Source organism: Blastomyces dermatitidis (genome assembly GCF_000003525.1).
Source record: "Blastomyces dermatitidis ER-3 genomic scaffold supercont1.4, whole genome shotgun sequence".
Classification (NCBI taxonomy): Eukaryota; Fungi; Ascomycota; class Eurotiomycetes; order Onygenales; family Ajellomycetaceae; genus Blastomyces; species Blastomyces dermatitidis.
This window is the reverse complement of record NW_025544777.1, coordinates 2,922,818-2,949,790: the sequence shown is the minus strand read 5'-3', so window position 1 is coordinate 2,949,790 and position 26,973 is coordinate 2,922,818. Positions and strand designations below refer to the sequence as shown.

Genomic DNA, 26,973 nt, shown 5'->3' with positions numbered 1-26,973 from the left:
TTAAATACTTAATAGACTTTCTATCAGAAACTCAAGCAGCTACAAGAAAATGACTAAATTCAGAATTATCTGAATATGAAGAGAAGGAAATCAATCAGATATAGTCTGTTAAAACAGCTATACACTCTCTTTTAATAATTTGTTTTGTTATAGTCTCTCTTTACTTTATCTTTTTCTGTATCTTTTCCTTTCAATTTCTTTCTATCTATCTATTTAATGTGTCTATCTTTGAGACTGTGTTCTTTCTCTCTTTTCTTTTGTCATGATATTGTCAAATAGTTTCAAAGTATCAAAAGATGTTAAAACACTGCAATTTGTAAACAGTTTTTGTATTCTAGGCTGGAATTTTCTGATTTTGCATATCTGAAATTGATGAATGTACAATAGTTAACTTTACAGACATAGAAAAAACCCTGAGAACTAAAGTTCTCAGGTAGATGTCATAGTCTCTGACTGCATACATCTATAATTGAAGAATAATAATAATAATAATAAAGATTCAGTGATAAGAATATTCTGATAAGATGAATAAGTTCACTTGAGAATCATCTGAGTAGATAAGATATCTATAAAAGCTGAGATATAACTTTCATATTATAAATTCTGATAAGTCAGAATGATATAATCTTCACTAAGAACCTGATTATGATAAAGATATTAATACTATTATTTACAAACTCTAGTCTATAAGATAATGAGTTTCTACTGAGATGTACAGTCTGCAGTATATGAAAAGAGAAGAAGAAATTATATTCTCATTAAAAAGTTAAAAAATAAAGAAAATAAACAGAACTGTGAACACAATTTAGAGATTAATAAAGAAAAAATAAATAAAATTCACACTTACATTCTTAATATCTGTAACACTTAATTCTCTCATAACTATCAATTCTTGTCTTTAAAGAAGCAGGGAGTATTATACTCACAGTACAGATAATTATTGTATTTAATATAAAGACTGCTGAAAATACACAGACTTTAGAAGAGTCAGATATCAGAGTGTATATAGTTACAGCAGAGTCTTGAAGACTGATCATCTATATATGTAATCAGATATCTCTTACAAAGCTGTATTCACTTTCTCAGTTATGCTGAAGTGTTCAGCTCAGAAATAATTGAGATATAAAGAGAAGACTTATCTGTTCAGATCAAGTTCTGTTACAAATTTATAACATTTACATTGTCTTAATTATCTGAATTTTATGAGTATTCAGAGATTCATCTCTCATTGATAATGAGATTGTGAAAATGCACTGTGATATGAGAACTGTTGATAGAAAATCTAGATATATTTGCATATGTCTGATCAGAGATTGTACAGATAGAGAAGAGATGATCATAGACTTGCAGAGATACAGAGAACACTGACAGCACTGAGAGCTTTGCAGAAACTGTCAGCTAGAATCTGTAGGAAATCACTTATAAGAAGACTTACAGCAAAGAGCAGAACTGCACTTCTTAAAGTCAGAAACTGATCTGAAGAAGGTACAGAGTTAGCTGCTGATCTGAAGATCAGATGTGATGATAAGACTGAGAGAGATAAAGACACTGTTGTAAGTAAGAACATCTCTATCTCATTAGCTAGTAAAAAGTGATCAGGGAAGTTACAGAGACATCTATAAGAAGCTCAGCAGTAATCAGACATTATTTATAAAGATATTGAAATTGAAAAAAAAATTTATTCTTGAGAAGTTCTTGAATTAATATATAAATATTGTTAGAAACACTCTCTCTCTATTATCTGAGTGAAAACACTTTGTAGATGAATAATAATACTCACAGTTTATAAGAATGAGAGCTATTATAGAAAAAGAAAAAAGAAGATGAGATTCTGCAGATAGATCTGAGATATTTATACTATTCTAGAGAAATTTATTTGTACTATGAATAATCTCACAGAACAGCCAGATCACTCTAATAAATAATAAGTGATTATGAATTACAGGTCTAAATCTTGCTATATGACTACAAAGAGTGATTGCAGGCTGTAAACATCTTGATTCTATAATTCTACACAGTTGATGAAAGAATGAAAAATTCCTCATAATTCTACAGTGTTAAAGAATGATGATTTGTGAGAATGAGTGAAAGATTAACTTATGAATACTTCTCTTTGATAAGAGTGATCTCACAGAGAGTGATTCATCTGTGAGATAAATCTGTGTGATGATCACATAAGAACCTTGTGAAAATGATTAAGAGTCAACTGAAACTCTTCTGTATAAAAGATACAAGATAAATCTGTAGATTATAAAGAATCTCACAGAATAAGAAACTGAGTGACAGACTCTTTTCTCTTTATAATAACAAGGGATTTTTCCTCACTGAGATCTTTTATGAATGTAATGAATTTTTAGTGAGTATCACTGCAGTTAGACTGGCCGGCAGAATCATGAATTTCACATTTGATTTCATTTGATCTGGTCTTATACATTTCTTGGCGTGAGTCTCACCAGAATCAAGCCTCAAAAAATTCTGAAAATGAACCATTTCTGAGAGAAATGGTGTGAAAAATGACCAGATTTAATTCAAGAACAGTGAAATGAGAGTAATTTCTCAGAATAAACTGTGAAAGATGATCATTCTTTCAAAATCAGAATGAGACTGAGACTGCAGATCAAAATCAGTCTCATTCAGTTCATTCAGTGATTACTTATATAATTAGAATTTGGTAATAATTATTGATAACACTCATGAAACAACTAAATACATTCTTGTGTAAGTTTATTCTTCACTTTCTTATGAAAACTACACTTCTCTGATATACTGTGATCAGAGATATTAAACTGTCTGATAATTTCATGTTTTACAATTATAAGTTTCTTAATTATTTCTTCTTATAATTATCTCTGATAATAGTAATAAATATCTTGACTTGAGTTGAACTTTCACTTCATTCTTACCTCTGTCAATGAAATTATTAGAATATTATATATCATCAGTGCAACAGTTGAATATATACTCTCAATAATTTTTTATAACTCTAGAATTAATTTGATGTGTAAATTCATCAGATTATCTTGAAGATAGCAGTCACATTCAGTTTTACAAGCATGTAGTTTTGTCTGATTTTTGATTGCAATCAATGTATACAAGTTCTGTTTCAACGTTAGTATTATAGTTCTATGAGATATGAAGTGTTATCAAAGATCATTACTTACTAGAGAATTGTATTTCACTGTCTTCACATCTCAAACATCTGCTTATTCAAATCTCTGATAGTTAACATTGTAGTAGACTAGTAGTCTCAGGCTAATTTAACATATGAGTCTCATTTCTTCTCTGTTCAATCTTGAGAAGTGTAGATATTAACTCAATGAGAGAGATCTAGTAGAGCTGCTATAGCATAGTACTCTGTAAAAGATTCTTCTATTTTACTGTAGTAATATGCCAGTTTATTTCTTACAGTAATAATAGCCTGCACTATAGCATCATTTCAGACTGAATTTCTTTTTGAGTGATTCAACTGCTTCTCAAGATAAGTAAATAAACTGTTATACACTCATCAGGCTGACTGCAGTATTGATGTACAAGTGATTGAGACTGTCTTTATTATCTTATAAAACAGAAACAGTAAATCAATTATATATTTCAACTGAGTTCACTTCATATCAGAAAGTTTCAATGTCTGAATCTTTTCTCAATCAGAGTGTTACACTCAATGATTAATCATCTGACACAATTGAAGAGTCTGAACAGTTATCTTATATATTGAACTTCACTGTGTTCTAACATTCTGTATCATATTCAGTAATATGACTGATTTGTTTATTTATTGAATATCATGAAATTGTTATTGTTATTTAGAAGAGATACAAATCACATTAGCAATGTTTCAAATGTATGATATTTAAATTATTAGTCAATCTATTCAAAATTAACAGTAGTGTTATCAAAAAGTGTTATCAAAAAGCAATATTAAAAAGTGTTATCAAAAAACATTATCTTTTATAAAGTGAATGTAAAAGTTACTTGAGTAATCACTTTCATCTCATTCTCATCTCAAGAATCAGTCATCTCATTATTCTTTATCTTAATATTAAGATTCTTTATCAGTATTTGCATCACAAGTTGAATCACATGAGCAATGCAGAGAATATGATCTTGTTTATTATTTCAGAAATACAAAGTCAATTTTTACTTCAAGCTCTTTATCATAGTATAGTTATTCACAGCAATATCAGTTGTAATTATAAGAAGACTGAGTCTAATATCTCAATAGTTATTTTTAATCACAGTCATTAATATCTCTGTTATATAATTCTCAGTATGACTACTGATTAATGATTCAAATTCAATTAATGTCTCTTGATAAGTTCAGTTCTCATCAATGTAATAACATATAACTCTTATAAATGTAAGATTATTTATACTAGTTCATGTATTCACTGTAAGAGATACTCTTTAATGATTCTTCAACTCTGATTCTAGATATTGTATATTAACTTTGTAGTGTGTCTCAAGGTTGAACTGAAGACAGAATCAATGTAGAATATAAAGATTTGAATTAAGCATTTGAAGAAGTGTTCAGAATTCAGAGTTTTCAATTAATTAAAGAGAAAGATTCAGAGATATATATATATAAAGTAATTATTCACAGAAGTTATCAGATAAGAGTTATGAAATCAGAGTACTGATACAGAGTTATTTTCATATAATTTTCTTTAAATTAGAAAGTTAGTATTATCAAAAATTGTTATCTGATAGAGTAACTTATCAGCTCAGTAGTAATCTTCTGATTATTTTTCTTTTATTATCTGCATTCTGATGACTTCAGATGTCAGAAAATTTCTTCAGAGTTATGATCAGTTTATGATGAATGTTTCTGAATAAAGATAAAGTGATTGTAGCAGAGAGATGACTCTTCAGTAATCTATAATATAATCTGTTGATAATTATTTCATAGTTCATCTCAATATTTGTGTTGAGTTTTTCATAAATTTTGTAACCTGAAATCAGATGTGAAGAACAAAGTGATTATTCATCATGATTAAAAGAGAGCATTCTGTGTTGAATTGTAAATAATATAGACTTTGTGATTTACAGTGATTTCTTGAAGAGTTTGTGAATCTTTAATAGAAGTAAAAGAAGTGAAAGAAGTGAATTCAGAAGATATAATAATAATTTAAAAAAGATGATAATTTATTTTTAATAACTGATCACTGATATGTGTAAGAAGAATTAATATAAAAGAAAATAATCTTGTTTCTTAGCTTAGTTATAATTTTAGTACTAACTCAGATTGAATATCATTGATGTATAAAAGTAAATAAACAATCTTGATTAATCTCTGTCATATTTCTTGAAATATATTAATATTGTGAAAGAGAGTATTACTAAATTATATTATCAGATAATATCATTAAAAATATATTAATATTATGAATATCAATGTTGAAAAAATGTTGATACTTATATATTATAGTAATTTATGAATTATAATAGTTAAATATATATATATATATATATATTGTTCCTGACTTGATTACAACTTGTACAATAATTTTTAAAAACTTAAAATTAATTTTAATTATTAATAATTATGAACTTATAACTAACTAATATAAAAAGAAAAAAACTTTTTCTACTCATTATCTTTCTTCTCTTTCTCATTCTTCTTATCATTCTTCATAATTTACTTCTTATTCTTCTTCTTCTTCTTCTTCTTCTCATCTGAGATGATAATCATCTCAAAATCTCTCTTTACTGTCTTCTCAGAGAAGAATTTCTGCTGCTTTCTTTCAGTCAAATCAATCTGCATCTCAAAATCCTGTATTTTCTGATCTGCTGTCTCAGGTTTCATCTCAGTGATAAGTAGATTAGCATGCTCAGAGAGTAGAGCTGTCTTCTCAATATTCTGAATTATAAAGTGCATTTGAGATCTGAATAAGACCTCAATTCTCTTCTTCTCTGCCAACTCCTGCTAATCAATTAGAGAATAGAAGTATGATCAAAAATTATTATCTCTTAATAAATAAAAAACTTATCAGTTTGAACTTCTTTATCTTCTGCTTTAACACTCTCTTAATCTTCTTCTGTCACTGCTTATTTACAGTAATACTCTTCTTCTCTCTCTCTCTCTTTATCTTAATCTTAAATTATTCTCAGAACTTCTTCTGATCTCACTGCTACTGCATAAGACTCTTCACTATCTTCTTCTTCAATCTCTCATAAGTGACATCATTCACCTTATTTCTATACTTAGTTCAGTCTAAATCTATCAGAAGTATTACTTAAAATTATTATCATTCTACTCTCTTATAAAGCCTCTTCAAGGTATTATAATGTGTCTTATTCTCTGTCTTCTCTCACTTAAACATCTTCTTCTTCTCTCTCTTCAATCTGTGACAGCACTCACACATCTTAATGATACGCAGAACTGCAGAATATTTGAAGAGAGATAATATAATTAATTTCAGTGAGCATTAAAGAGAGATGAAGGCAGAAGAGACAGTCAGAAATGATATGATAATGATGATAATAGTAATAATAAGAATGATGATAATAATAATAATAATAGTGATGATGTTAATGATGATGATAATGATAATAATGATAATAATAATGATAATAAAAGAAGAAGTGTAAGAATAAGTGCTCGCAGGCGATTATTCGGGTATTTACAGCTTGGTGTGATATGTACTGTTAACTACTAGAAGTATTCACAGTAGAAAGATAAAATGTAGAGATCAAATGTATAATAGTATTCAAGCTGAGTTGTGAATAGTATTCACAAACTTCAGTCTATATAGTTGTGTGTAGTCAAGAGCCGCTAGCTTTATTAATTATGTAAGAGATAGGAATAGAGATAAAGAATCTGTGAGAAGTGAGATTTCTTACATACTTCTCTCTCTCTAAGACTTTATCTGTGAAGCCTTTCACTGAGTGACTTCATAGTCAGCTCAGCACTGCAGTGATACTCACTAAAAACTCTTCACATCTATAAAAAACCTCAGTGAGAAAAAATCCCTTATTACTATAAAGAGAAAAGAGTCTGTCACTCAGTTTCTTATTCTGTGAGATTCTTTATAATCTATAGATTCTTCTCTGACTATTACACAGATTCATCTCACATCTTTCATACAGAAGAATTTCAGTTAACTCTCAATCATTTTCACAAGGTTCTTGTGTAATCATCATACAGATTCATCTCACAGATGAATCACTCTCTGAGAGATCATTCTTATCAAAGAGAAACATTTATAAGTTAATCTTTCACTTATTCTCATGAATCATTGTTCTTTGATACTGTAGAATTGTGAGGAATTTTTCATTCTTTCACTAACTCTGTAGAATTATGAAATCAAGATGTTCACAGTCTGCAATCACTCTTTGTAGTCACATAGAAAGATTCAGACCTGTGATTCACAATCACTTTTATTTACTAGAGTGATCTGACTGTTCTATGAGATCACTCACAGTGTAAGTAAACCTCTCTAGAGTAGTATAAATATCTCAGATCTGTTTATGAAATCTCATCTTCTTTTTTCTTTTTCTGTAACAGCTCTTATCTCTATAAACTGTGAGTATCTTTATTCATCTGTGAAGTGTTTTTATTCAGATAACAGAGAGAGAGTGTTTCTGACAATGTTCATATATTAATTCAAGAACTTCTCAAGAATAAAAATTTTTTCAATTTCAATCTCTTCACAAATAATATCTAGTCACTGCTAAGCTTCTTATGAGCATCTTCACAACTTCTCTGATTGCTTTTTATCAGCTGATGAAGCAGAAGCACTGCTGCTCATGACTGTGTCTTCACTTCTCTCAGTTCTGCCACTGCACCCGATCTTCAGGTCAGTGACCTCTCTCATCTCTTCTTCAGATCAGTCTCTGACTTCAAGCAGTGCAGTCTCTCTCTTTGCTATAAGTCTTCTCATAAGTAATTTCTTACAGATTCTAGCTGACAGTTCTTATAAAGCTCTCAGTGTTATCAGTGTCTTCTGCGGCCCTGCAGGCCTATGATCATCCTCTCTCTGCCTGCACAATCTCTGACCAGGCATATGCAAATATGTCTAGGTTTTTCATCAATAATTCTCACACTGTGGCACATTTTCACAATCTCATTGTCAATGAGAGATGAATTCTCAGATATCTGTAAAATCTGAGTAATCAAGGCAATGCAAATGCTATAAATTTGTGACAGAAGTTGATCTGAGCAGATGAGTTCTCTCTTTATATCTCAATTATTTCTGAGCTGAATACTTCAGCATAACTGAAAGAGTGAACACAGCTTTGTAAGAGATATCTGATCACATATGTAGATGATCAGTCTTCAAGATTCTGCTGCAACTGCATACACTCTAGTATTCAGCTTCTCTAAAGTCTGTGCATTTCTGACAGCCTTTACATCAAATATAATAATTATCTGTATCACAGGCATGATGCTCTCTGCTTCTTTGAAAAGAAAAATTGATAGTTATGAGAGAGATTGAGTATCACAGATATTGAGAATGTGAATTTGAGTTTTCTTTATTTTTTCTTTATTAATCTTCAAATTGTGTTCACAGCCCTGTTTATTTTCTTGTTTTTTAGCTTAATAAGAATATGATTTCTTCTTCTCTTGCATACACTGCAGACTGTTCATCTCAGTAAAAACTCATTATCTTATAGACTAGAATTTATAAATGACAGTGTTAATGTCTTTGTTATAATCAGATTCTTAGTGAAGACTGCATTATTCTGACTTATCAGAATTCACAGTATAAAAGTTATATCTCAGCTTCTGCAGATGTCTTATCTATCTGAATGATTCTTAAGTGAACTCATTCATCTTATCAGAATACTCTTATCACTGAATCTTGAATCAGAGCTTACAATCTAACTTCTCTGAGTCAATAATTTCTTTGATCTGATATTCTCTTTCACTCTCTAGTACTTTACAGATAGAGTGATGAGTCACAGAATTCTCTTCTAAGAATTTCTTATATTTACAGAGTAAAGAGATATGAAAAACATTGTATATTTATAACTTAGATAACAGTTTTAATCTGTAGAACTGTGAGCTAACTTTCTTCATAATCTTATAAGACTCTGTTCACAAGAGATTCAGCTTCTTACTAGATCTCTGCATGATGATGTTTTCTAGACTCAGTCAGACTCTATTATCTTTCTTAAAACTCTTCACAATGTGCTTGAAGTCATAGTATCTCTTCTGATACTCTTGAGTCTTTCTCAAGAATTCACAGACTTTCTTCTGAATCTTCTGAATTCTCTCAGTCTGTTCACAGGCATCATCATACTCTATAGTGTACTCTTGCAGATTTATCAAGATTATTCACAGATGAGTCTCAGTGAGTATCTCAAAGAGAGTTTTATCTGTACTGACATGTTTTGAGTTGTTATACATAAACTCTGTAAGTAATAATTAATACACTCAGTCATTCTGATTGTAATTAACAAAGCACTGCAGATACTGTTTTAATATACTTATTAGATATTCTATCTGATCATCTGTCTGTTGATGAAAAGCTGTGCTTAGATCTTACAAGATCTTCAGTATAGTTATCAGATCAGATCAGAACTCTTTTATAAAGATTAATCTTCTATCTGAGACAATGTTCACAGACAATTCATACAACTGAATTATATTATGAATGAAGATATGAGTCAAATCCTTTGACTTCAAGTTCTTACAGATGAATATAAAGTGTGCTATCTTGATAAAGTAATTCACTATCATCAGTACACTGTCAAAGCAGGCATTATATATGTTCTTACTTTCAGAGAGGCTTATAAGAGCATTCATTTCTAGCTGTTTTCAAGATTCTTACAGAATGAGTAGAGAAGTAAGTTCTTTATATAATCTGAACTGCACTATTCATGAACTCTGATAAATAGTATAAGAATTCACTATCTTCTTTATAAGTTCTTATATCTTCAGTCAGAAGTATTTTCTTACAAGCAACTCATGAGTTCTAGTGTCTGCAAAATAATCTGCTAGAGAAGAGTTATGATACCTTTTGATGAGTTCTATACATAGAAACTTATTCACAGGTACATAAATTCAGTTCTCTCTTCACAAGAGATTATTTAAGTCTCTTCAATTCTTTATTTCTGCAGGATTGATCCCTGCTGTGAGCAGTTTCTGAATATATTGAGTATATTCATTCTTCAGTTGCAGTTCAGACAATCTGAATAGAAGATCTTATGAAGACTTATACTCTGTTTTCTCTTACATCAGGTCTTCTGCAGCACTTCTCAAAGCTTACAAACTCTTCAGATTATAGATACTCTCTTCAAGAATTCTTATAAAGATTCTCAGAGTGTTGACTCTCAGTGTTGTAGAGAGTAGTTATACAGGCTTCTTCTCTCTCTTTCTTCTCTTCTCTCACAGAGAATTGAGAGACTCTTCAGTCAATCTCTTCACAACACTCAGTTCAAGTATTCTGTAAAGCTTTTCTATCTTCTCTAGTCTCTCTGTGTCTGTCACTCTGATCTTCTTAACATAGTCTGGCCTGTAAGAGAGTCTGTCTGCTGAGTTCTTAATTTTCTTAATATATTCTATCTTGAATCAGAACTTACTCAGTCTCTGAGCTCAGTGAATCTATCACTGCAAGAGTTTCTTAATTGAAGTAAACTGTTGTAAGCTATTATGATCAGTTCTAACAGTAATCACTATCATGAGATTCTTGAAGTAGTGATATCAGTGATGAAAGAATTTCACTATTATAAAAAGCTTCTGATTATAAATGCTATAGTTAATCTTCACAGGTTGTATTTTCTGTGAGAAAAAGATCACTGAAACTCAGTTCTCATTTGACTGTAGTTATGAGACTATTTCTGAAATTGCAAAGAAGAAGATATCTGTCTCTAATCTGATTAAGAGTAAGAAATCAAAGTGAAATAGTATCACTGCATCTATGAATATCTGTTTTAATCTTATAAAGACTCTGTAAGCTTCTGAGATAAGAAAGTTCTTACAGTTCTCTCTTCTCAATAATCTTTTCATTCTCTATTCATAGAATGACTTCTTCTTGATTTCACTCTTCAGCATGTCTGTAAGAGTCAAGAAGATTCTCATGAACACAAAGATAAACTGTCTATAGAAATTCATAAAGCTCAGAAAGATCTGAATCTCATGAATACTAGTTGACTTCAGCTATGATAGAATAGTCTCAATTCATGAAGATTTCATCTGAATATCATTTGCAGTGATTACATATTCTAGGAAATTAATTCAGCAGATACTGAAGTTATACTTTATGAGCTTAATATACAGTTCTGTCTTATCTAAGATCTTCAACACACTTCACATATACTCAGTGTGTTCTTTCTTCTTCACAGAGTATATCATCACATCATTCAGATATATTACTATGAAGACATTCAGATATACACAAAGTGTTTTATTGATGAAAGACTGAAATGTCACAGAGACATTAGTCAGATCAAAAGATATCACTAAATATTCAAACAATCTCAGTGCAGTTCTAAAGACAGTCTTTCATTCATTCTCAGACTGTATTCACAGTCATGTATATGTATTGATTACATTCAGTTGTGTGAATATGACAGCTTTTATAAGACAGTTGATCACATTCTTGATCAGAGACAGAGAGTAGCAGCTCTTTGTTATCTTGAAATTCAGATTATAATAGTCTACACACAATCTGAGATCTTTATTCTTCTTCTTCACAAACATCACAGAGGCTTCTGTGAAGACCTGTGAAGATCAGATGAAGTCATTCTTCAGATTCTTCTTCATATAGGTCTGTAAGATCTCTGTCTTGTGATGAGAGAGCTTATAGATTAATTCTCAGAAGAGTTTCTGCTCTTCTATTAAATCTATTATCAGATTCTTCTTACAGTGAGAGAGAAGCTCAGCTGCTTTTACTGAGTTGAATATCTCTGCAAGATCTCAGTATTTCTCTGATATCTGAAGCTCAGTTTTCATAACTGCAAGATTCTCAGACACTTACAAAGTCATTATATAGATGAGCTTATCTTCTCTGATTAACTCTGCAGTATTAACTGATTCTATCTCTGTGAGTGAGTCTGTCAACACTGATCAGAAGTATAAACCTGACTTATGAACAGCTATGTGTGAATTATGTCTTTGAAGTTATGTAAGTCTCAAGTACATGTTATCTGTAATATCTGTGATAATCACAGTTTTTATAAATCTTCTTCAGATTTCAGAGAGATCTTGCAATTCAAAGATGACTCTTATAAGTTTCTCAGCTCTCAGATCTGAGTTCTCACACTCTGCTTATTGCAAGAGCAGGTTCTCAGTCTTCATCTTTCAGCTCATTCACTCTGTGAGCTTTAGAGACATCACAGTGACCTGAGATCCTGAGTTCATCAATGCTTTTCATGCTTGTGAGATAGCAGCACTGTGACATGATCTCTCTTTATAAGCAAGCATTTTCATTGAGAAAGTAACAGATTCAGATGTCAGCTTTAAGACTCTTAAGAAGGCTGTTACTGACTCTGTCTGTGACTTCTCAAATTTCTATTTTGATTTGTTCAGACAGTTTGTGCAGAGATGTTCTGATTTAGAACAGATAAAGCAGAGTCTCTTTTTCTTAATCTTTCTATTATACACTCTGTTTATAAGAGCTTATGAAGCTCTCTCTTTCTACTCAGCAGTCAGATATGAATCTCTCTATATCTTGTCATCTTTTTCTGATAAATCTATTCTCTGTTATTCTGACTCTCATGAGACTGATCAGTGATCTGCTCTCTGCAGGTCTGTGACTCTCACAGTGATCTGTAAGTGATGAATGAGAGTCATCAGTTTCTCCAGAGTTAAGAACTTAGAGTCTTACTCAATGAGCTTGTTCTGCATATCTTTATTCAGTCTCTTCATAAATATCATTATTCAGGTCTTGTTTCAGAGCCCTGTTTTCACAGGTTTCAATTCATATCATAATTCTATGAAGTGCTGTGAGTAGTCTTCATCAGATTTCTCATCTCTTTTTCTAATATTGATGATCACAGTTCAGATGTTCTCTGTTCAGCTCACAGAGTTCTTCAACTTATTCTCTAGATAGGTCTTGAGAACAGATTATCAGAATCTCTCATGATTATTCTGTAGATAATTCAGTCAGTCCTTAGCTTCAGTGTAATAGAGGTCTGTTATCACATAGATGACAGCTTCTTCATCTTTCATGTCACACAGCTGGGCTTGTGAGTCAATTTCAAATGCAAACTCACAAAAGCTTTTATAGATTGTGGTTTGATAGATGATCTTAAGTGATTGTAACTTGAGAAAGTTTCTTTTCAGTTCACAGGTGTCTCTGAAGATCATGTCTAGAGACTCAGTTTGAGAATGTTTGCAGACAGTAAGCATTTCTTGTAGAAAAATAGCTTAGTTCTGTAAAAGATACTCAAGAATGTTCTTCACTGAGATTGATTCATTTGTGAGTTCAGAGAGTTTCTCTGTCACAGATGCAGAGAATGATGTTCTGTGAGTGATTGATAAGTCCTCTGAGACTTCTTTCACAGAGATTATTCATAATTCAGATGACTGCTTCTGAGTGTCTGCAGTAGAGTTCACAGGGGTTGAAGCATGTAAGTTTCTAGTTCTTTCAGTTATAACAGGCAGTTGCTGACTGACTGAGCTTGAAATGTAAGAATAAGTGCTCACAGGTGATTATTTGAGTATTTGCAGCTTGGCATGATATGTACTGTTAACTACTAGAAGTATTCATGATAGAAAGATAAAATGTAGAGATTAAATGTATAATAGCATTCAAGCTGAGTTGTGAATAGTATTCATGAACTCCAGTCTATATAGTTGTGTGTAGCCAAGAGCCGCTAGCCCTATTGATTACATGAGAGATAGGAATAGAGGTAAAGAATTCACAAGAAGCGGGATTTCTTACAAGAAGTGTATTGAAATATATTACTGACTTATTAAATATAAAGAGATAAAGAAAATATTAACAGCTTTCAGAGATATATAGAAACAGCTATAGTGTTGCATAGCAACATCATCTTCATTTAATACATACAGTGTTGATATTCTTTGTATACAGTTATTATATAATCTATATCAGAAATACATGCAGAAAACAGATCATTATTACTAGAGAGAATAATTACAGTGATTCTCTATTTTCATATTATAAAGATAAGTTATTCTCATTTCTTTCTTCTCTCTTTTCTCTTCTTCTTCAACTCATCACTAAGTTCAAACTGATATGAAAACTATTAAAACACTCTTAGAAATTCTCAAATTAAAGAGTATAGACTAATCAAATTTTAAATACAGAAGAATTAAATTATATTCAATATTACTAATTATTTATTTCTCTTTAATAAAATCACAGTTGTGTCTTTCTTTCTTCTCTTTCTCAAATGAAACATGGCCTGTGAAAAGCAAGTATTATGTCAGGCCATAATGATCAACACAGCCTCAGTATGCAGGGCTGTATATATGCAGTATGTGCTGAACTGAGAGACTGTGTGAGTTGCAAATCAGTATCAGTATCTCAGAGAGAGCTGTGTGATGTGAGAAAGCTGCAACTCTCAGTTATGTATGCAGAGAATGAATTATTACAGTAAGTACATATGCATTGTATGAAAGTAATACTTTTTAATAACACTCAGTCTCTGATATTATGAAAATACAGTCTCTTCATGAGATCTGTTTTTATCAGAAGTCAGAGAATCTTATATTTCTCAAGATCATCTTCACTTATCTTATCTGTGAAATTGATAAGAAAAATTATTGATTTCAGTGTTCTGTTCTTGATACTATTCAAGTGGCAGCAGAGTTCACTCTGATCATACTTTTTAAGTGTATATTTTCTAAATATTCACATTTATACAGATATATACTGATTATTTATTAGATAATATTAAGATAATAACTCATCACAGCTGTGTTATTCTCACTGTGAGAAATACACAGTTGATAATGAACATTGTAAAGACTCTGAGAAGTGAGTATTTTAAAGATACTGTGACTCTGTGATCTTGATTTTTTTTATTTTTATTTTTTATTTTTTTCTTTTTCTTTTCTTTTTTTTTTCTTTCTCTTTTTTTTTTATTCATTCTGATTTTTTCTTGTTTTTATTTTGTTTTTTATTTTTGTTTTTTATTTTTTTTTTTGTATTTTATATTTTTTTCATAATTAAAATTATATGAATTATAATCTGTATTTAGAAAAGTAATAATATTTGATAATACTCTCTGTTGAATTTTCAATAAATAAGCACTATGTTATAATATTATATAAGTGAGAAGTGATTTCATAGTCTCATTTAATACCATTCTCAATAATGAGATCAGAATGAAAATGTGACTAAGAATTCAAACATATTCTTTATCTGAGACTAGATTTTTATTTGAAAAGTGAATCTGAGATCTTTAATATTTGAAATAACATGATTTGAAATTAATGTAATGAACACAAATCATGATCAGAAGTAATGCTTCTAGATAATGTGATAACTGTAAAGTTTGATTCTGATCTCAGACACGGTCACACAGTCAGTCTACTCTATAGTATACTCTCACATATTTATCAAGATTATCTGTGAGTGAGTCTCAGTAAGTATTTCAAAGAGAGTTTTATCTATACTAACATACTTTGAGTTATTATATATGAACTCTGTGAGTGATAATCAATACACTCAGTTATTCTAATTATAATTAATAAAGCACTGCAGATACTGTTTTAATATACTTATCAGATATTCTATCTAATTATCTGTCTGTTGATAAAAAGTCATACTTAGATCTTATAAAATCTTTAGTATAATTATCAGATCAGATCAGAACTTCTCTATAAAGATTAATTCTCTATCTGAGATAATATTCACAGATAATTCATACAACTGAATTATATTACAAATAAAGATATAAGTCAAATTCTTTGACTTCAAGTTCTTACAGATGAGTATAAAGTGTGTCATCTTAATAAAGTATTTTACTATCATAAGCACACTGTCAAAGCAGATATCATATATGTTCTTACTTTCAGAGAGACTTATAAGAGTATTTATTTCTAGCTATTCTCAAGATTCTTATAGAATGAGTAGAGAAGTAAGTTCTTTATATAATCTGAACTGCATTACTTATAAACTCTTATAAATAGTATAAGAATTCACTATCTTCTTCACAAGTTCTTATATCTTCAGTCAGAAGTATTTTCTTATAAGTAACTCATGAGTTCTACTGTCTGTAAAAGAACCTGCTAGAGAAGAGTTATAATATCTTTTAATAAATTCTATATATAGAGACTCATTTATGAATATATAAATTCAGTTCTCTCTTTATAAGAGATTATTTAAGTCTCTTTAATTCTTTATTTCTGCAGAGTTGATCTCTGCTGTGAGTAGTTTTTAAATATACTGAGTATATTTATTCTTCAGTTACAGTTCAGATAATCTGAATAGAAGATCTTATAAAGACTTATACTCTGTTTTCTCATATATCAGATCTTTCACAGTACTTCTCAAAGTCTGCAAACTCTTCAGATTATAGATACTCTCTTTAAGAATTCTTACAGAGATTCTCAGAGTGTTAACTCTCAGTATTATAGAGAGTAGTTATACAGACTTCTTCTCTCTCTTCTCTCTCTTCTCTTATAAAGAATTGAGAGACTCTTCAGTTAATCTCTTTATAATACTCAGTCTGAGTATTCTGTGAAGCTTTTCTATCTTCTCTAGTCTCTCTGTATCTGTTACTCTGATCTTTTTAATATACTCTAATCTGTGAGAGAATTCATCTGCTGAGTTCTTAATTCTCTTGATATACTCTATATTGAATCAGAACTTACTCAGTCTCTGAGCTCAGCAGATCTGCTGCTGTGATAGTTTCTTAATTGAAGTAAACTATTATAAGCTGTTATAATTAGTTCTAATAGTAATCACTGTTACAAGACTCTTAAAGTAGTGATATCAGTGATGAAAGAATTTTACTATTATAAGAAGCTCTTAATCATGAATACTATAGTTGATCTTCACAGATTACATCTTCTGTGAGAAAAAAATCACTGAAACTAAGTTCTCATTTAACTGTATTTATAAGACTATTTCTGAAATTATAAAGAAGAAGATATCTGTCTTTAATCTGATTAAGAGTAAGAGATTAAAGTGAAATAGTATCACTGTATCTATAAATATCTGTTTCAATCTTATAAAGATTTTATAAGCTTCTGAGATAAGAAAGTTCTTATAGCTCTCTCTTCTTAATAATCTTTTTATTCTTTATTTATAGAATAACTTCTTCTTATTTTCATTCTTCAGCATGTCTATAAGAGTTAAGAAGATTCTTATAAATATAAAGATAACTTATCTATAGAAATTCATAAAGCTTAGAAAGATCTGAATCTCATGAATACTAGTTAACTCTGATTATAATAGAATAGTCTTATCTTATAAAGATTTTATCTGAATATTATCTATAATAATTACATATTCTAGAAAATTAATCTGATAGATATTGAAGTTATACTTTATAAGCTTAATATACAGTTCTATCTCATCTAGAGTCTTTAACATACTTTATATATACTCAGTGTGTTCTTTCTTCTTTATAAAGTACATTATTATGTTATTCAGATATATTATTATAAAGATATTCAGATATATATAAAGTATTTTATTAATGAAAGACTGAAATACTGTAGAAATATTAGTCAAATCAAAAGATATTACTAGATATTCAAATAATCTCAGTACAGTTCTAAAGACAGTCTTTTATTCATTCTCAGATTATATTTATAGTTATGTATATATATTAATCATATTCAGTTGTATGAATATAACAGCTTCTGTAAAACAGTTGATTATATTCTTAATCAGAGATAGAGAGTAGTGACTCTTTATTTTCTTAAAGTTCAGATTATAATAGTCTATATATAATCTGAGATCTTTATTCTTCTTCTTTATAAATATGACAGAAACTTCTGCAGATATCTATGAAGATCAGATAAAGTCATTCTTCAAATTCTTCTTTATATAGATCTGTAAGATCTCTGTCTTATAATGAAAGAGCTTATAGATTAATTCTTTGAAGAGTTTCTACTCTTCTATTAAATCTATTATTAGATTCTTCTTATAATGAGAAGAAAGCTCAGCTGTCTTTACTAAGCTGAATATCTCTATAAGATCTCAGTATTTCTCTGATATCTGAAGCTTAGTTTTCATGACTGTGAAGTTCTTAGATATTTGTAAAGTTATTATATTAATGAGCTTGTCTTCTCTAATTAACTCTATAGTATTAACTGATTCTATCTCTGTAAGTAAGTCTATTAACACTGATTGAAAGTATAAATCTGACTTATAAATAGCTATGTGCAGATTATATTTTTAAAGTTATATAAGTCTTAAGTATATATTATCTGTGATATCTATAATAATTATAGTTTTTACAAATCTTCTTCAGATTCTGAAGAGATCTTATAATTCAAAGATAATTCTTATAAGTCTCTCAGTTCTTAGATATAAGTTCTCATACTCTACTTATTATAAGAGTAGATTCTCAGTTTTTATCACTTAGCTTATTCACTCTATAAGCTTTAGAGACACTACAGTGACCTGAGATTCTAAGTTCATCAATACTTTTTATACTTATAGAGTAGTAGTACTGCAGTGCAGTCTCTCTCTATAAGTAAGTATTTTTATCAGAGAAGTAACAGATTCAGATATCAGCTTTAAGACTCTTAAGAAGACTATTACTAACTCTGTCTGTAACTTCTTAAATTTCTATTTTAATTTATCTGAACAGTTTATATAAAGATGTTCTGATTTAAAATAAATGAAGTAGAGTCTCTTATTCTTAGTCTCTCTATTATATACTCTGTTTACAGAAGCTTATTAAGCTCTTTCTCTCTACTTAATAGTCAGATATAAATCTCTCTATATCTTATTATCTTTCTCTGACAGATTTGTTCTCTGTTATTCTAACTCTTACAGAGCTAGTTAATGATTCACTCTTCACAGATCTGTGACTCTCATAGTGATTTATAAGCAGTGAATAAGAGTTATTAATTTCTTCAGAGTTAATAACTTAGAGTCTTACTTAATGAGCTTATTCTATATATTTTTATTCAGTCTCTTTATAAATATCATTATTCAGATCTTATTTCAGAGCTCTATTTTCACAGATCTTAATTCATATTATAATTTTATAAAGTACTGTGAGTAGTTTTTATCAGATTTCTCATCTTTTTTTCTAATATTAATAATTACAGTTCAGATGTTCTCTATTCAGTTTATAGAGTCTTTTAACTTATTCTCTAGATAGATCTTAAGAACAGATCAGTGAGATCTCTTATAATTATTTTCTAGATAATTCAGTTCATTCTTGACTTCAGTGTAGTAGAGATCTGTTATTACATAGATAACAGCTTCTTCATCTTTTATATTATATAGTCAGACTTATAAATCAATTTCAAATACAAACTTGTAAAAGCTTTTATAGATTGTAATTCAGTAAGTAATCTTAAGTAATTATAGCTTAAGAAAGTTTCTTTTCAGTTTATAAGTATCTCTGAAAATCATGTCTAGAGACTTGATTTGAGAGTGTTTACAGATAGTAAGCATTTCTTATAGAAAAATAGCTTGATTCTGTAGAAGATGCTCAAGAATGTTCTTCACTGAGATTGATATATTCATTGATTTAAAGAATTTCTCTGTCACAGATGTAGAGAATGATATTCTGTAAGTAATTAATAAGTTCTCTAAGACTTCTTTTATAAAGATTATTCATGATTCAGATAACTGCTTCTGAGTGTCTACAGTAGAGTTTGCAGAAATTGAAGTATACAAGTTTCTAGTTCTTTCAGTTATAACAGATAATTGCTGACTGACAGAGCTTGAAATATAAGAATAAGTACTCACAGGTGATTATTCAGATGTTTACAGCTTGATATGATATATACTGTTAACTACTAGAAGTATTCACAGTAGAAAGATAAAATATAGAGATTAAATGTATAATAGCATTCAAGCTGAGTTATGAATAGTATTCGCGAACTTCAGTTTATATAGTTGTATATAGTCAAGGGCCGCTAACCCTATTGATTATATGAGAGATAGGAATAGAGGTAAAGAATCCGCGAGAAGCGGGATTTCTTACAAACTCAAGCAGCTATAAGAAAATGGCTAAATTCAGAAATATCTGAATATGAAGACAAGGAAATCAATCAGATATAGTCTGTTAAAACAGCTATATACTATCTTTTAATAATTTGTTTTATTACAGTCTCTCTTTACTTTATCTTTTCCTTTCAATTTCTTTCTATCTATCTATTTAATATGTCTATCTTTAAGACTGTGTTCTCTTTTCCTTTGTCATGATATTGTCAAATGATTTCAAAGTATCAGAAGATGTTAAGATACTGTAATTTGTAAACAGTTTTTGTATTCTGAGCTGGAATTTTCTCATTTTACATATCTGAAATTGATGAATGTATAATAGTTAACTTTACAGATATAGGAAAAACCCTGAGAACTAAAAGTTCTCAGGTAGATGTCATAGTCTCTGACTATATACATCTATAATTAAAGAATACTAATAATAATAATAATTATTTTTCTTCTGATGCATTATCAGTTTCAGAGTGATAGACAGTTAACAAATAATATGTAATTTTAAGAACTTGATAGATTCTTATTCAGAGAGTACTTATGAATTGACAGTCTTGATCTGATATAATAGATCTTGACAATTTATGTATCTGATAGAATGAACTCTGTAAGAAGGTTTCAGTGACTTGTTCAGTATTTATCTTATTATAAGGTTTCAATATTACATCTTTACTTAGTCAATGATGACTAGAATATTCTTGCAACTCTTGCTCTTAGATCGATTAATAGTGAAGTTAATCACTACATTTTATCAGATTCTATTAGAGATATTGAGTGATTTCAGTAGATTCTTTCTACAGTTCTTTTATAAAATAACAGAAAAACAGTGATTGCAGTTTCAGATGAAGTGTCTAATACTGTTTAATATCTTAAGTCAGTAGAACTCTCAGAGGATCATTTTATACAGTTGTTTATAATCTAAATAATCAGTTATATATAAGTCATGCATCTCTTGTATTATCTGAGTGTGTAAGAGTTCAGAGTGAGAAACTCAGCATTATTCATGAAATTGCAGAGTATTACTGTTATCTATTGAACATTCTGAGATGTCAGTTCTTATATGTAATTCTGAAGAAAATTAAGACACTTCTTATTATACTGCTTCAGTGAGAGTTTGAAGAAGTTTATCAGTCTGAGCTGCTGTATATCACAGTTCATTCAGTGTAGAACAAGTGAAGATATCAGTATCAGTTCAGAGAGAAGGTGTTGTAATTAAAGAAGTGTGTATAGTACTATAAGTGATCTCATTATAATTAACTAATATCTTCAGGTTTAAGAGTCAGTGTTCTCAATTCATTCACTATATATCTATTATATCAGACAGTATATCTTGTTCTTGTTATAAGAGTATATCTGTCATCAAGTTCTGACTGTCAGAGCAGTAGTATATTGTAAAATGAAAGCAGCTTAGAAACTTGAATCATTGCATCTATTATTCAGTCAGTTTATATGTAGTTATGAAGTATTTGAGATTCTTATAATCTGTGATTATCTCAAATTCAGAGACACTTTAGAGTTCAGAGTTTTATTCTTCTAGATAGTATATAATTATGAGAAGTTTTTTATCATAGATCTCATAATTGCATTCAGCAGAACTCAGTTTCTTAGACATGAAGATACATAATTATAAAACATCTTCATCATTATATTGCAATATAGCTTCTTCTGTGACAGAGTCAGAGAAATCAGCTTCAATAACTATCTTATAATCAGAATTGAATATTATCAGCAGAGAGATATTAATGAATATCTTCTTCATCTGTATAAATGCAGCTTCAGCATTTACTTATCATTGAAATACTGAGTTCTTCTTAGTAAGTTCTATAAGTGATCTCATAATATCTGAGAAGTTTCATATAAATTGCTGATAAAAGTTAGTGAATCTGATAAAGCTTTGTACATCTTTCACAGTACACACAGGCTTTCATTCAAGAATAGCAGATACCTTCTTAGAATTCATTTGAATTCTCTTATCAGCTTCTATGATAAAGCCTAGATATTTTATACTTTTAATCTTAAAATTACACTTATCTATGTCTATCAGTAGTTCTACTTCTTATAGTTATTATAATACTTTTTATACATGTTCTTGATATTCTTTTCTGAACTCATCAGTGAAGATGAGAATATTATCAAGATATGCAGATATAAATTCATCAAGAAAATCTCAGAGTACTCAGTTGATATACTTCTGAAATATACTGAGAGTGTTAGTTAGTTCAAAGAATGTAACTACTCATTCAAAGAGATCATATTATGTTCAGAATACTGTAAGTCACTCATCTTCTTCAGTCATATGAATCTTATGAAATGCAGTGATGATATCTAACTTTGTAAATTATTGAGCTTATTCAATGTGAGCTAGAGTTTCATTGATAAGAGATAAAGAATAATGATTCTTCTTTATTAATCTGTTCAATTCTTAATAAGTCATGCAGAATCAGAGTTCTTTATCTGATTTCTTTACAAAGAGAATGAAGGCTGCATTGAAAAAGTTGCTAATATGTATAAATTCTTTATTCAACAGATTATTGAGTGTCTTTTGAAGAAGAAGAAGTTTATCTCAGAACATATTATAAAGAGAGTTTTGTAATGATTCAGAGTTCTTATCATTTTTCTTTTTTAACTTGATACTGTGATTCACTTCTGAACCTTGTAAGAGAGATAGATTTATAACATTATTATCTTATTAAAAGACATCTAGATATTTATGATATTATTAAGAGAGTTTTATATAAGAATCTGTTATTATAATATAAGATAACTTTTCTAGAGTCTTTTTAATATCAGTCAGACTGATGAAATAGATTGATATATAATTCTACTATTGATAATTTTATCAGTGATTTTAATAATGACTTCTTTTTCAGAGTATTTTATAAGTGTTAACAGAGATCTGTGTAAGATTCATAGTCTTGTAAATATTATCTTCATGAATTCTATCATTGTTAGAGAATATCAAGCTTCTGTTTCAAGTATTTAATAAGATATCTTATTCAGGTAGTCAGACAAGTTCTAACATAAGATTATAATTGAGATTGTCAACTTTATATATATATGTCACGCCCCTGGCCGCGCCAAGGCCCTGCTGCGGTTTCATACGGCTCATTGCTTCCATGCGGATGATTCCATCCATCCCGCAGGCTGTCCGAACCGGTTTCCAACTGCCCTATGACATCATTCGGATATATTATAGAAAGATCCGATTGATGAATATAAGAACCTCACTTCTATATAAGGTCAGCAGATTTAGACTGACCGTGTGACCGTGTCTGAGACCAGGATCAAACTTTACAGTTGTCACATTGCCTAAAAGCATTACTCCTGATTATAGTTTGTGTTCATCACATTGATTCCAAATCCCGTTATTTCAAATATTAAAGATCTCAGATTCACTTTTCAAATAAAAATCTAGTCTCAGATAAAGAATATGTTTGAATTCTTAGTCACATTTTCATTCTGATCTCATTATTGAAAATGGCATCAAATGAGATCATGAAATCATTTCTCACTTATATAATATTATAACATAGTGCTCATTTGTTGAAAATTCAACAGAGAGTATTATTAAATATCATTACATTTCTAAACACAGATCATAATCAATATCATTTTAATTAAAAAAAAAAATGTAAAATACAAAAAATAACAAAAAAACAAAAAACAAAACAACAAGAAAAAATCACAATAAAAAAAAAAAAAAAAAAGAGAAAGAAAAAAAGAAGAGAAAGAAAAAGATAGAAAGAGAAAGAAAAATTAAAAAAAAAAAAAAGAAAAGAAAAAGAAAAAAATAAAAAATAAAAACAAAAAAAAATCAAGATTGCAGAGTCATAGCATCTTTAAAATACTCACTTCTCAGAGTCTTTACAATGTTTATCATCAACTGTGTATCTCTCACAGTGAGAATAACACAGCTGTAATGAGTCATTGTCTTAACATCATCTAATAAATAATCAGTATATATCTATATAAATGTGAATAATTAGAAAATATACACTTAAAAAGTGTGATCAGAGTGAACTCTGCTGCCACTTGAATAGTATCAAGAGCAGAATACTGAAATCAATGATTCTTCTCATTGATTTCACAGACAAGGCACACAAAGATAATCTTGAAGAATATAAGATTTTCTGACTTCTAGTAGAAATGAATCTCACAGAGAGACTCTATTTTCATCATATCAGAGACTGAGTGTTATTAAAAAGTGTTACTTCAATACACATGTACTTACTGCAGTGATTCACTCTCTATGCATGTGACTGAGAGTTGCAGCTTTTCTACACTACACAGCTCTCTCTGAGATGCTGCTGCTGGTTTGCAACTCACACAGTCTCTCAGTTCAGTATATGCTGTGTATATACAGCTCTGCATGCTGGGGCTGTGTTGGTCATTATAGCCTGGCGTGATACTCACTTTTCGCGGGCCATGATTTGTTTGATTGAGAGGGAGGGAGGGATGCAACTGCTGTTTTATTTAAGAGGAAATGAATAATTGAATCTGTAGAAGATAATTTGATTTCTTCTGTATTTGAAATTTGATTAGTCTATACTCTTCAATTTGAGAGTTTCTGAGAGTGTTTTAATAGTTTTCATACCAGCTTGAAATTAGTGATTGATTGAAGAAGAGAAAAGAGAGAAGAAAGAAATGAGAACAACTTATCTTTATAATATGAAAACAGAGAATTACAGTAACTATTTATTCTAGTAATAAAGATCTGTTTTCTACATGTATCTCTGATATAGATTATATAATAACTGCATACAAAGAATATCAACAGTGTATGCATTGAATAAAGATGATATTGCTATACAACACTGTAGCTGTTTCTGTACATTGCTGAAAGCTGTTAATATTTTCTTTAAGTCTCTTTATATTTGATAAGTCAGTAATATATTTCAATGCACTTCTTCTTTCATCATTATCATCATCATCATTATCATCATCATTATCATTATTATAATTATTATCATTACTATCACTATCATTATTATCATTATTATCATCATCATTATCATCATCATCATTATCATTATTATCATATCATTTCTGACCGCCTCTTCTGCCTTCACCTCTCTTCAATACTCACTGAAACTAATTATGTTATCTCTCTTCAAATATTCTGCGGTCCTGCGGATCATCAAGGCGCGTGAGCACTGTCACAGATTGAAGAGAGAGAAGAAGAAGGTGTTTAAATAAGAGAAGACAGATTGTAAGACATGTTATAATACCTTGAAGAGACTCTGTAAGAGAGCAGAATAATAACAATTTTAAGTAACACTTCTGATAGATTTAGACTGAACTAAGTATAGAAATAATACAGATGACACTGTCTGTGAGAGATTGAAGAAGAAGATAGTGAAGAGCCTTATACAGCAGTGATAAAATCAGGAGAAGTTCTGAGAATGATTTGAGATTAAGATGAAGAGAGAGAGAGAGAAGAAGAGTGTTACTGTAAATAAGCAATGATAGAAGAAGATTGAGAGAGTATTGAAGTAAGAGATAAAGAAGTCAAAACTGATAAGTTTTTTATTTATTGAGAGATAATGATTTTTGATAACACTTCTGTTCTCTAATTGATTAGCAGGAGCTGGCAGAGAAGAAGGGAATTAAGGCCTTGTTCAGGTCTCAAATGCACTTCATAATTCAGAATATTAAGAAGACAGCTCTGCTCTCTGAGCATGTCAATCTGCTTGCTGCTGAAGTGAAACTCAAGACAGCAGACCAGAAAATGCAGGATTTTGAGATGCAGGTTGACCTGACTGAGAGAGAGTAGCAGAAACTCTTCTCTAAGAAGGCAGCAGAGGAATATTTTGAGGTGATTATCACCTCAGATAAGGAGAAGAAGAAGAAGAAGAAGAATGAGAAGTGAATTGTGAAGAATAGTAAGAAGAATGAGAAAGAGAAGAAAGATAATGAGTAGAAAAAGTTTTTTTCTTTTTATATTAGTTAGTTTAGTTGTAAGTTCATAATTATTAATAATTGAAATTAATTTTGAGTTTTTAAAAATTATTGTACAAGTTGTAATCAAGTCAGGAATAATATATATATATATATATATATTTAACTATCATGATTCACAAATCACTATAATGTATAAGTATCAACATTTTTTCAACATTAATATTCATAATATTAATATATTTTTAATGATATCATCTTATAATATAATTTAGTAATACTCTCTTTCACAATATTAATATATTTCAAGAAATATGACAGAGATTAATCAAGATTGTTTATTTACTTTTATATATTAATGATATTCAATCTGAGTTAGTACTAAAATTATAACTAAGCTAAGAAACAAGATTATTTTCTCTTATATTAATTCTTCTTACACACATCAGTGATCAGTTATTGAAAATAAATTATTATCTTTCTCAGATTATTATTATGTCTTCTGAATTCACTTCTTTTACTTCTATTGAAGATTCATAAACTCTTCAAGAAATCACTGTGAATCACAAAGTCTATATTGTTTACAATTCAACACAGAATGCTCTCTTTCAATCATGATGAATGATCACTTCATTCTTCACATCTGATTTCAGGTCATGAAATTTATGAAAAACTCAACACAAACATTGAGATGAACTATGAAATAATTATCAACAGATTGCATTGTAGATTATTGAAGAGTCATCTCTCTGCTACAATCACTGCAACTTCATTCAGAAACATTCATCATGAACTGATTATAACTCTGAAGAAATTTCCTGACATCTGAAGTTATCAGAATGCAGACAATAAAAGAAAAATAATCAGAAAATTACTACTGAGCTGATAAGTTGCTCTATCAGATAACAATTTTTGATATCACTAACTTTCTAATTTGAAGAAAATCATGTGAAAATGATTCTGTATCAGTACTCTGATTTCACAACTCTCATCTGATAACTTCCATGAACAATTACTTTATATGTGT

General features: G+C 29.5%; 2 protein-coding genes across 2 annotated transcripts; one reads left to right on the top strand and one right to left on the bottom strand.

Annotated features, from left to right (window-relative positions):
• Positions 1-5,635: 5,635 nt before the first annotated feature.
• BDCG_16899 (uncharacterized protein) lies at positions 5,636-5,875 on the bottom strand (the record flags this gene model as incomplete). The annotated part of the gene is made up of 1 exon (XM_045426082.1): positions 5,636-5,875. The coding sequence occupies one exon, from the start codon at positions 5,873-5,875 to the stop codon at positions 5,636-5,638; it is 240 nt and encodes a 79-aa protein (XP_045280816.1).
• Positions 5,876-25,145: 19,270 nt separating this feature from the next.
• On the top strand, positions 25,146-25,821 carry BDCG_16898 (uncharacterized protein; the record flags this gene model as incomplete). The annotated part of the gene is made up of 2 exons (XM_045426081.1): positions 25,146-25,232; positions 25,630-25,821. 2 exons carry the CDS (start codon positions 25,146-25,148, stop codon positions 25,819-25,821), a joined length of 279 nt encoding a protein of 92 aa, XP_045280815.1.
• Between the last annotated feature and the right edge of the window lie 1,152 nt (positions 25,822-26,973).